Genomic DNA, 13049 nt, shown 5'->3' on the forward strand with positions numbered 1-13049 from the left:
CATAAGTGTAACCATATTTATTTGATTTATTATCTATGTCATGCAATGTTATGGAGATAGCTTTACTACTTTAAAGCATGCTGTTGCTTTTCTTTCTTTAGTTTTCTTTTATTAAGTTGTACTGGATATATTAGCGTTATTCCCTGTGACACCGTTGTCTGTCACAGTGAATTATCACCTAAAATGTAAGATTGGTACTTTAAATAAATAAATAAGTTGCATGTCAAGTTATTTTTGTTGAGTTAGCAGGATACTTTACTGAGAATGAGAAACAACAAAACCAATCCACCCCACCTCACCACCAACCCTCATCTCTGGTGGTAGTTGAACAACTAGAATTGGCGGTCAGAATCTTTATCTTTTGTTAGTTTATCCTATGTGTCTGTTTTCACATTGTATCAGACTGAGCATGAAAATTATTGCACAAATTTGCAACTGTCTTAGCTTTCTCATTTCTCATATGCTTATTGTCCTTACCAGGTTGTATTATCTTCCCGAGAGGAAAACTTATGGATGTCCAAAAAGATACTAAGCTATATAGTTGAATTGGCGAAATATGATCCTGATCATGATGTTCGTGACCGTGCTCGGATTTTCGAGAAACTTATACTCCGTCATACAAACTCGCCAACACAGGAGGAAGGCACCTCGTTCCTGCAGTCAAGCGGAGAAATACATCCTGAAGTTGTGACAAAGCTATTTAGTAAAGGGATACCCAAAGTGATACGCGTCAGCGATAATAGTCGGATTTATCTTCCTGGGTCACTTTCGCAAATAGTCCTTCATGCAGCTCCGGGGTATGGACCGCTTCCAAAGCCTTGCAGTGTGCGTGATGAAGACCTGAATGCCTACTCCAATACAAATGTGTCAACTGAAGATATTGATGATGGCAATTCTTCTGACACCAATGATCCTGAAATATCCTCTGGCTCTTCCTTTGAAGAAAGCGGTTCAATTTATGATTCCGAGCATTCTAATGTCAGCTCAGTTAGCAGCAAGGATTCTAGGCTTGCAAGTGATTCAAATGGTTATGGTCATACCGATTCTTTATTGTCTATGAAAGACACAGTAATACCTCCTCTGGATGATGCTGGTGTTCTCCGTAATCAAAAGAGTCAAAGTGCCGCAGAAAATATTTCTTCATCCTTTTCTTTGGGTTTGGCAGAAATAATGTCTAAGTCAGCATTGGAATCATGGTTAGGTGAGCAATCTAGCACATCATCAGAACAAAAGTCACAACAATTGTCTTTGGCAAGAGTTTCTATCAATGATCTTCATTGTATTATTAAGCCTATATCGCGCACGCTTCTTGATCCTGCTAATGGAAATGGCTTGAAGCTAGAATATTCCTTCTCATCAGAAGTTTCAAGCATATCACCCTTGCTAGTGCTTGTTGAAGTATTCTTTAGCAACCAGTCTACTGAACAGTTAAAAAATATTTCTTTGAAAGATGATGAGTCTGATGGAACTGTGGAATCTGCAAATGTTTTGTTGGAAAAGCCTGAAAGGTGCACTACTGATCCTTGTTCTTCTAAACTATTATTTGTCTTCATTCTAATTCCTATTCTCGTTTCACTATTTGTTTGTCTTTACTAACTTTCCTTATTCTCGTTTCACTATTTGTTTGTTCTTTACTAACTTTCCTTACTATATGCTAGTGAGCTGCCAAAAATTCTGCCTGTGGAAGAGATTGCAGCTTTAAATCCGGGTCAGAATGCAAAGAGAATGCTGCATGTTCGATTCCTTCATCACTTGTTACCTATAAAGTTAGCTGTATTCTGCAATGGGAAAAAGTATTCCACTAAATTATGGCCAGAGATTGGTTATTTTATGAAACCTCTTTCAATGAATTTAGAATCCTTTACCGATAAGGAATCTCAGTTACGGGGAATGTTTGAGTATTCTAGAAGGTTAGTTGATTGATTCTAGTTTCTTTCAGTTATCAAGTTATTGTCATTTTACTATGAACAACAGTTTGTATAAGATAACCAACTACGAAAAGATATCTTCCTAGATTCTCTCTTGACCATTCATAATGATGGTCCATTCAGTATTATAGACAAATGAGCTTACTTAGGTCCAGTTTGGCATTGCATTTTTTAAGGTGCTTCGGCTTCTTTTTTTTTTTTTTTTTTTTTTTTTTTTTTTTGCTTTTTTTTTTTTTTTTTTTTTTTTTTTTGAGAAACAGTTAATATGGCGTTTGGTGTTTTTTTTCCTTCATACATATTGAAATTACTTCTTCTTTTAAGGAGGTGCTGTTAGAACCAACCTTAGGGTGCTTATAAAACCAGCGTATTCCGTTTTTAGTTTGTATACCACATATGATCTTTATCTTTTGACAATGATCTTTAAGCACAGTTTTGACAAATATCTTAACTGCTTTTGGAAGCAGTTTTTGATATATGACCAATCAAGTATCTTCAACAACTTAACCTAGACTACGAAGTCTATACTATTTGTGTACTACTAGGCACAAAAATGTGGGGCCCTTCCTCATGAACAGGCTATTAGAGATTATGATTTACAAGGGCCCCACAGTTGTGTGTATTGTAGTACAATACAAGGTAATATAGACATTGTAGCTAGTAGCATCTGAAGTCTTATAGAAATTAGGTTCATGAAGCATAAAATTTGTTTCAGTTTTATGCATTTGTACGGTTGTACCATTAGTAACTAGAATCTAACGGAGTCCGATGAATTTTTCAACAGTTGCAAATTTGTGGACCATGTTGGAGAGCTTAATCAGGAGAATCAGAGTTCAATTCAAGATGACAAAATTCTCATCGTCTCTCGGTGTCTTGCGGCAAAAGTTTTCAGTAATGCGAATCTTTACCTTTTGTCTACAGATGTTCCTGTTTCTTTCAATATAGATGACGCATCAGGTTTACGCTTGAGATTCAGTGGTGAAATCTTAAGCAGCTCAAGACCATGCCTGATAACTCTATTCATTGAAGGAAAATGCATCGAACCATTAAATGTCACAGTGAAAATCAATTGTGAAGAAACAACATTTGGCCTTAATTTGTTAAACAAACTTGTTGCACTTCTAAATTGAACATTCTGATTACATTTAGCTCAAGGTCTGATAACTTGTGTGGTGAATTTCTTTTGCTAAGTTTTGCAAGCGTAATGATTGTAAAAATTCCACGCGGTGGATGGAATGTTATACTAGTTAGCTATATAAGGCGAAAACTTCATCATTGGCATTGGCGTTGTCTTGTGATATCTTTCTTGTTCCTCAAAATCTGTTAAACAGATTTGTTCTGGTTTTAAATTGAGTTTTCCTGAATATTCATTTAGCTCGAGATCTGATTATTATTAACTGCTGAATGGTGGATTTTGTTTGCTAACTTTTCTGAGGTTGATCGCTGTAAAATTTCCCCGTGATTGCTTAAATGATATATAAGCTAGTCCTATATGCTGAAATCTTGATCATTTGCTTAGTCTGAAGGGGTTATCTTTATTTACTCTGCTTGATCAGTGAAGTTGCAATTTGCACATGCTCTTTATTTCTTTTCATACTGCCTTAGCAAGTTTATGATACAGATGATAGTGTCTTTCACTGTTTTTAAATTGTCATGTGAAATGTGGACATTTTATGTAAATACTCGTTTAGCTCGTTCATTGTGATGTTGGCTATCAGTAAAAGAATCCCTATGTATTCTAAAAGAATCCCTATGTATTCTATTTTCTAATGCCTATGCTTTGAGTAAACTTTCTGAATACAAAACATTTTTCATCTCTAGTGTAGAACCATCTATTAGCATTTGGTTATTGGTTTTGTGAATTTTCATTGTATTGTTGGATAGCAGTAAAACAATCTTATCTATTCTATTTTCCAATGCATATGTTTGTGTGCAGCTTTCTCAACGCAAAGCATTTTTATTTTATTTTAGTTTAGAAACATTAATTGATTTGTTATTAAGATATGGTTTCCTTAGATAATTGTATCATATACGAACTTCATTCACAGTATCATAGGTCCAGTTTTCTACTAAGTCTATGCATTAGACGTGTTTTCGCTTCTTGGAGGGGGAACTTCAGGCGCAGGGATGATTATTTGTTAAGATTACTAACTTGAAGAGCTCATCCTTAGGATGTTACTCCTTATTCATGGAAGTTGGAAGCTTATAATGAAATTTTTTTAATTTCTGGAGGCTACAGTGAGTGCTTATAAACACTTTGTATAAAAATATCAGGCATTATTTTTCAATTTAATACTATTTTTTTATGAAATAAAGTTTTAAGTCTACAGAGAAATGTTACATATTTTCATGAGGTTATCCTAAGAATATTAACGATATTGTTTACAAAAATCTGTACTGATGGTAATGTTTAAGAAGGGGAATAAAGTTATGAAATAATTATACAAAAATAAACAAGGTAAAACAGTCCAAATATGTGACATTAATGTTTGTTCGTTCGTTATGATGGTGAAAATAACTATAGTATTTTTCATTAGCAAATATATTTAATATGATAAGTTTATGCAAACCCTCTAATATTCTGGACAAAGACGAAACACATAAGCCCAAATAGTTAGCCCATTAATTATCTTTGAAATTTTACTGTACTAATATCATAAAGCAAAATGACAGGAGCACACCTCCAACCACAACTCTAACCACACCCTCTCTTTTGCTACAGTGCACAAGGCTCACATGGTATTTTAAAAATTTATCAATTATTGTCAAACTACCGCATAATTATCTGCAAATGGCTCTGAATGACTGTAGAACCCCATAATTTTTATATGAATATATATGAATTATTAGTAAATAAATAATTCTTTTATGATAAATAGCTTGAAGTCATTGATGTGCATGATAGCAAGTTATTTGAAATGATATGGGGGTATGGGTGTAGAGCTTTGTGTGTTGGAGTTTGCAAAATTAGCAAAACATGCACAAAACTAAAATTTTCCAGTTCAGTCGACACATCAGTCGACTGATGGTATCGGTCGACACATCAGTCGACTGATAGGCTGATTTCCAGTTTTTACAGGTTTCGGATCTGTTTTGTTTTGGTTCGGGTTTGGGTCGGGTTTATCTGTTGGTACATATCCTTTCTCACCCAAACTCACCCCTTAGGACTTCAGACCAGAGAAAACCCTAGCCCCCTCTCTTCTCTCTCAAACCCTAGCCTTGTTCTTGGTGATTTGGGGAAGAAATCGGAGGATTTTCGGCGGGATTTTCAATTTGCAGCGAAAGGAATCACTCCCCCTCAGATCCAGGAGCTCTTCATCACCTCAGAGGCGAGTAACATCTCACCCAACCTTGTCCCATTCTTTTTAAACGTTTTCAAATGGTTTTATTGAGATCTCTTCCGCCTAAAACGTATTTTGTGTACAAAGATTGGATTTTTATTGCATATAACATGAAGATGTGCATTTTCAGTTTGATAAATAACCTACTAATGTTTGGTAAATTTAAAATCCAGATCTGAAACGTTTTATAAGAGATTTAACATGGGTTTTGTTTTGAAAAAATGTTTTTAAATACATAAATACATATGTTTAGAGTTTTATTTATGTATTTGTACATGAAAGTTATGTTTCAGTTAGTCCATACATGTTAAAATACGTATGGTTCATGCTTGGAATTGATGGGGATGTGTTTAGATAAAGTTTGAGATGAAAATCAACCTGAGCAGAGTTTCTGCAGGCCATCGGTCGACTGATCAGTCGACCGACGGGCAAAAATTTCCAGTCATCAGTCGACTGATCAGTCGACTGACGAGCTGGTTGTGTTTTCTCAGCTTCTCGGTCGACTGGTCAGTCGACTGGTGAGCTGAGGCTATACTGCCTGAGCTTCATCAGTCGACATATGAGTCGACTGACGTCATCAGTCGACACATCAGTCGACTGATGAGCTGTTTTACAGATTCTTGATCTGTTTAAGTTGTCTTTCGGGGTCGCCTCGGTAACCTGACCCTAGTTTATCACGTTAATGATTTATCTGTGCATGTGGGTTGACTTTTGACATGAGTTTAGACATGTACATCGGGATGCGTGCGGGTTTAGATTTGGTGTATTTTTCCATGTATGCTAGTGATAATTACATTTCCTTCATTTATAGTCTACGTGTTGGACAATACATTATTTTGATCCATGTGTTGGATACTTACCATCTTGGTCCATGTGTTGGACATGTATTCTATTCAGTCCATGTGTTGGACCTGCATCACTTTTAGTCCATGTGTTGGACATTTTTGCCGAACCTTGAGCATGGTACACATTTGAGTTTTGGAACACGACATTTTGATACCGTTAAGTCATGATAGCTACCTAGACTGGGTATGCCACTTATGTAGAATACGACATGACATGTTATGACGTGGGACACTACATGATACTCTGTTTATGTTCTGAGATGGGTTGTCTTCTCTTTTATTTGTTTTCTGTTCACGTATTAGACTCCGGGTTTGGTACTTAGGGATTTTTAATTTGGGATACAAGGTATATACATGAGGGTTTCCTTGTTTGGATTATTTCGCTCGACGTACCTATGCCCGTGTTGAAATTTCCTAAGTACTAAAGCCCATTGTGTATTTTTAGGATAATTGCTTATATATATATATATATGTTTTGTGATAACTGTATTTTCTTATACAACGAGCCCTATTCCTTGGGGTTGGTTGTGATGTTGCTCGCTAGCGCTTTGACGCTCGTTGTCCCTCCCCCCTTTCAGGTCACGAGCCAGGAGCCCGGAGAGTCGCAGGTTGATGGCGACACACTTTAGTGTTTAGCTGTCTATTATGTTTATGTTGGAGCTCCACTATAGATTTTGTTAGACATTTGAGAGTATTGTTTTAGAAGTTGTAAAGGCTGTGTGCCTTATTTCCTTCTTGTCAGATATTTGTATTTGAGACTTGTTGACCACTCCAGTTTATTTATTCAGACATTGACTATGTATTTTCATTTGTTGGGTGATGAGATATTTATTTGAATCACTATCATTTCATCAGCCCTTCGTGTATTATCTTTTACTTGCTTTTGTACCTACACCTGTTATTGATTCTACTAGATAGATGTTAATTGTGATGGTGAAACTTGTTGTTGCACGGTGTGGTGCATAGCAGGTTTGACATTCTTGGTTTCACCTTGGACTGCAGCCTTGAGTGAACCCAGGGGCGTCACAATGACTAAAAATTACAAACAAATAGTAGGTTATAGCTTATAAAATTATAAAATTTAGATTCCCCATAATTATTTTTCAATGAGCCGAAAAGACTAAAGCGGCCAAAAATCATGAAATATACATAAAATCGTGAATTTTTAACTTTGTGAAATTATTTACCAATTGGTCGAAATGAAAAATAGCCTAAATCGTGGGTTATAGCTCATGAAATTGTGAATTTTGAACTCCATGAAATTATTTTCCACTAGATTGGAACGACTATAAATTGTCAAAAATTATTGGTTGCAGCTCATGAACATGTGAATTTTTAATTACGCGAAATTATTTCCTAAAGGGTGGAAATGACTAAAATTGGGCCAAAACTATATGTTATAGCTCATGAAATCGTGAATTTTGGTCTCCACGAAATTATTTGCCAATTGATTGAATAAACTAAAAATGGCTAAAAGTCGTAGGTTATCGCTCATGAAATTATGAATTTCAGCATATGCAAATTATTTGCTAATGGGTTCGAACAACTAAAAAGTTACGAAAAATTGTGGTTATAGCTCATGAAATCATGAATTTTGAACACTGTGAAATTATTTATCAATAGGTTGAAATGACTAAAATAGCCAAAAATCACGAAACATGGCTCACAAAATCGTGAATTTTAGAATCTACAAAGTTATTCACCAATAGATCAAAATTACGAAAAATTACCAAAAATCATCGGTTATAACTCATAAAATCGTGAATTTTTGACTCTGCAAATTTTTTTTCGTTGGGTTTGAACAACTAAAAATTAACAAAATGCATGGGTTATAGCTCATGAAATCATGAAATTTACAATCTAGGAAATTATTTATCAATGTGTTTTAACTAGTATAAATGACCATAAATTATGGATTATAGCTCATGAAATCGTAAATTTTAGGGTCCACCAAATTATATACTAATGGATCAAAATTAATAAAAATAGTAAAATTGCATAGGTTATAGCCCATGAAATCGTAAATTCTGGACTCCCAAATCTTATTTGCCAATGGGTCGGAATGACTATAAATTGCCAAAAATTATAGGTTAGAGATCATGAGCATGTGAATTTTGAACTATGTGAAATTATTTGCCAAAATGTCAAAATGACTAAAAATAACCAAAAATTATGGGTTATAGCTCATGAAATAGTTATTTTTGGCATTCACGAAATTATTTTCCAATGAGTCAAGTAGATTAAAAAAGGCTAAAATTCGTGGGTTATAACTTATAAAATTATGAATTTTAGCCTCCTCAATTTATTTTTCTAAATGGTCTAAACAACTAAACATTATGTAAAAAAAATGAGGTTATAGCTTATGAAATCATGAAATTTGTATACCAAGAAATTATTTGTCAGTAGGTTGAAATGACTAATATAACCAAAAATCAAGGAATATATCTCATAAAATTATTAATATTGAACTCTGTAAATTATTTGTTAACATGTTGAAATTACTAAAAATGAACCAAAAATCATGGGTTATAGCTCATGACATCACGAATTTCGAACTACGCAAAATTTTTGCCATGGATTTGAACAACTAAATATTAATAAAATGCATGGGTTTTAGTTCATGAAATAAAAATTTTTGAATTTCTCAAAATTTTTTACCAATGAGTTTGAACTACTAAAAATAGTCCAAATTATAGGTTATAGCTCATGAAATCATGAATTATAGCCAAAAATCATATGTTATAGCCTATAAAATAGTGAATTTTGGTTTGCACAAAATTATATGTCAATAGGCTTAAATGAATAAAAGTGGCGAACAATAGTGGGTTATGCTCATGAAATTATGAATTCTGGACTTCATAAAATTATTTGCCAAAGAGCGAAACGACTAGAAATTATAAAAAAATATGGGTTGTATCTCATGAATATGTGAATTTTGGACTCAATGAAATTATTTTCAAAAAAATCAAAATGACAAAAATGGCCAAGATTCATGGGATATAGCTCATGAATTCGTGAATTTTGGCATTTGTGAAATTGTTTGCCAATGTGTCAAAAAATAAAAATAGCCAAACTTCGAGGATTATAGCTTATGAAATCATAAATTTTAGTCTCCAAAAATAATTTGCCATTGACTTCGAATGACTAAAAATTATGAAAAAAAATCATAGGTTATAGCTCATAAAATCATGAATTTTAGACTTTGCGAAATTATTTGATAATTGCTTGAAAGGAATAGCAAAAAATTGTGGAATATAGTTGATAAAATTGTGAAATTTTGACTCCATAAAATTATTAGCCAATGGGTCGAAATGACTAATAATGATAAAAAAATTACGGGTTATATCATGAAATCATGAATTTTAGACTCATAGACATTATTTGCTAATGGATTGGAACGATTTGTAGGTTATAGCTCATGAGCATGTGAATTTTGGACTCCGTAAAATTATCTGCCAAATGGTCGAAACGACTAAAAATGGCTGAAAATCATGGGTTCTATCTGATGAAATCGTGAATTTTGGCCTTTACTAAATAATTTGCCAATGGGTTGAAATGAATAAAAATGGCCAAAATTCATGAGTTATAAAGCTCATAAAATCTAAATTTTTTTGCCAGTGGGTGGAAATGACTGAAAATGACCAAAGATCATGTGCTACAGCTGATGAATTTTGGACGCTATTAAATTTTTATCAATGGGTTGAAAGGACCAAAATAGCCAAAAATCAAGGAATATAGCTTATAAATCATGAATTTTTTTACTCTGTGAAATTATTTCTCAATAAGTCAAAAAGATTAAAAATAACCAAATATTATGGGGTTACAGCTCATAAAATCAAGAATTTTAGACTCTAGAAATTTCTTTGCCAGTGGGTCGGAGCGACTGTACATTATCAAAAATCGTAGGTTTTAATTCATAAACATTTGAATTCCTAACTCTGCAAAATTATTTGCTAAAGGGTCAAGATGATTAAAATGGTCAAAAATCATAGGTGCTCATAAAATCGTGGATTTTAGCCTCCATGAAATTATTTTTCAATGGATCGAATAGAATAAAAAAGCCAAAATTCATAGGTTATAGTTCATGTAATCATGAATTTTAGCCTTTGCAAATGCTTTGCCAATGGGTTTGAAAGACTAAAACATATGAAAAAAATTTATTAGTTATAACTCATGAAATCAAGAATTTTGAGCACCGCAAAATTATTTAATTAACAATAGTCTGAAAGGACTAAAATGACAAAAAATCATGAAATATAGCTCATAAAATCATAAATTTTAGACTTCGCAAAATTATCTGCTAATGGGTCAAACATAGTAAAAATAGTAAAAAATTATGAGTCATAACTCGTGAAGTCGGGAATTTTAGACACTACAAAATTTTGGCCAATGGGTTTGAATGGCTAAAAATTAACATAATGCGTGGAATATAGCTCATGAAATTATAAATTTTAAAATCTATGAAATTATTTATGATGGGTTTGATATACTAGAAATGGCAAAAAAACGTGGGTTACATAGCTTATGAAATCATGAATTTTGGGCACACAAAATTATATGCCAATTGGTTAAAACGAATAAACATAGGCAAACGTCATGGTTATATCTCATGTAATTATGAGTTTTGGAGCCTACAAAATTATTAGCCAATGGGTCAGAATGACTATAATTTATTAAAATTTATGGGTCATAGCTTATGACCATGTGAATTTTAGACTTTGTAAAATTATTTGTTACAGTGTCGAAACAACTAAAAATGGACAAAAATCATGTATTATAGCTTATAAAATTGTGAATTTTGGCATCCACAGAACTATTTGCTAATGAATCAAAATGAATAAAAATATTCAAAATTCATGGGTTACATAATTCATGAAATTTCAAAAAAAAATTACTTTAAAAAATTATTTTCCAATGAGTTAAAATGACTAAAAATATCAAAAAATTATGAGTTATAGCTCATAAAACCAAGAATTTTAGATTCTATGAAATTATTTGCTAATCGGTTGAAATAAATAAAAACTAGCAAAAATCATGAGTGATAGCTCATAAAATTATGAATTTTGACCACCATAAAATTATTTGTAAATTGGATCAAAACAACTAAAAATGACCAAAAAGCGTGGGTTTTCATTAACTCATGTATTAAAAATTTTGCAAAATTATTTGTCAATTAATCAAAACAAAAAGGGCCAAAATTCATGGGTTATAGCTCATAAAATCATAAATTTTAGTCACTACAAATTATTTGCAAATGAGTGAATGACTAAAAATCACAAAGAAATGTGGATTATAGTTTATGAAATCTAGCATTTGGAATACCGTGAAATCGTAAATTTTGGGTTATAACTCATGAAATCGTAAATTTTGCCTCTGCTAAATTATTTGCCAATTGGGTCTAAACAAATAAAAACGGCCAAAAATTGGATGTATAGCTCATGAAATTATAAAATTTTGACTCTGTAAAATTATTTACCAATGGATCGAAATGACTAAAAATGGGAAATAATCATGGGTTATATAGCTCATGATTTCAGTCTCGATGAAATTATTTGTTAATGCATTAAAAAGACTAAAATGACCAAAAATCATAGAATATAGCTTATAAAATAGTGACTTTTTGACTTCGTATAATTATTTGCTAATGGGTCAAGATGATAAAAAATGACCAAAGATCGTTATTGTTCATGAAATCCTGAATTTTGGATTCTATGAAATTATTTTGCCAATTGGTTGGGACGCCTATAAATTATCAAAAATTATAGGTTATAGTTCACAAACATGTAAATTTTAACTCGGTAAAATTATTTACCAAAGGGTCAAAATGACTAAAAAATCATGAGTTATAGTTTATGAAATCGTGAATTTTGTCTTCCGCAAAATTATTTATCAGTTGGTTGAATAGAATAAAAATGGCTAATTTGTAAATTATAACTCATGAAATCATGAAATTTAGCATTCATAAATAATTTTCCAATGGGTTTGAATGACTAAAAATTATAAAAATATCATAGGTTATAACTCATAAAATTATAAATTTTTGACTGTAAAACAATTTCACAATGGGTCGACGTTACTAAAATGGCGAAAGTCATGGATTATTTCACATGAAATAAATTTTTTGGACATTATGAAATTATTTGCCAAAGGATGGAAATGACTAAAAATTATAAAAATTTATAGGTTATATCTCATGAAATCGTGAATTTTGGCCTCTGTAAATTATTTGACATTGGGTCGAAATGAATAAAAATGGCTAAAATTAGTGGGTTACAGTTCATGTAATTATAAATTTGCCATAACAAATTATTTATCAATGGAAGAAAATGACAAAAACATTATGACAAAAATCATGACTTATAGCTCATGAAATCATGAATTTTGGACTTCACGAAGTTATTTCCAAATGGGTTGAAAGGGTAAAATAGCCATAAATCATGGAATATAGATCATAAAATCACACATTTTGGACTCTACAAAATTCTTCTCTAATGTATTGAAATGACTAAAAAATAACTAAAATAGCCAAAAATCATGGGTTATATAACTCATGAAATCGTGGATTTTTGACTAAAGTTTGTCAATAAGTGTGAATGACTAAAAATTACCAAAAATTATAGATTATAGCTTATAAAATCATGAATTATGAATTCGGTGAAATTACTTGTTAATGGGTTAAAAGACTAAAAATAATAAAAAATTGTGAGTTATAGCTTATGAAATCCTAAACTTGGGTTAGCACAATGGGTTTGAATGAGTATGAATGATAAAAAAAATTATGATTATAGCTTATAAAATTATGAATTTCTAACCACGCAAAATTATTTACCAGTGAGTTAAAAAAAAATAATAATGGCCATAAATCATGGGTTACAGCTCATGAAATTGTGAATTTTAGTATCTGCAAAATTATTTGCCAATAGGTGAAAATGAGTAAA

General features: G+C 32.1%; 1 protein-coding gene across 1 annotated transcript in view; it reads left to right on the forward strand.

Moving 5' to 3' along the window:
- Positions 1-3195, forward strand: part of LOC109840172 (AP3-complex subunit beta-A) — a 26555-nt gene extending 23360 nt beyond the window's left edge. The window contains exons 9-11 of the mRNA XM_020408712.1: positions 481-1508; positions 1659-1910; positions 2710-3195. Coding sequence (XP_020264301.1) covers positions 481-1508; positions 1659-1910; positions 2710-3055 — 1626 coding nt within the window. The 3' untranslated portion in view covers positions 3056-3195. The remainder of the gene's footprint in view (positions 1-480; positions 1509-1658; positions 1911-2709) is intronic.

Source organism: Asparagus officinalis, chromosome 5, assembly GCF_001876935.1.
Source record: "Asparagus officinalis chromosome 5, Aspof.V1, whole genome shotgun sequence".
NCBI classification, from domain to species: Eukaryota; Viridiplantae; Streptophyta; class Magnoliopsida; order Asparagales; family Asparagaceae; genus Asparagus; species Asparagus officinalis.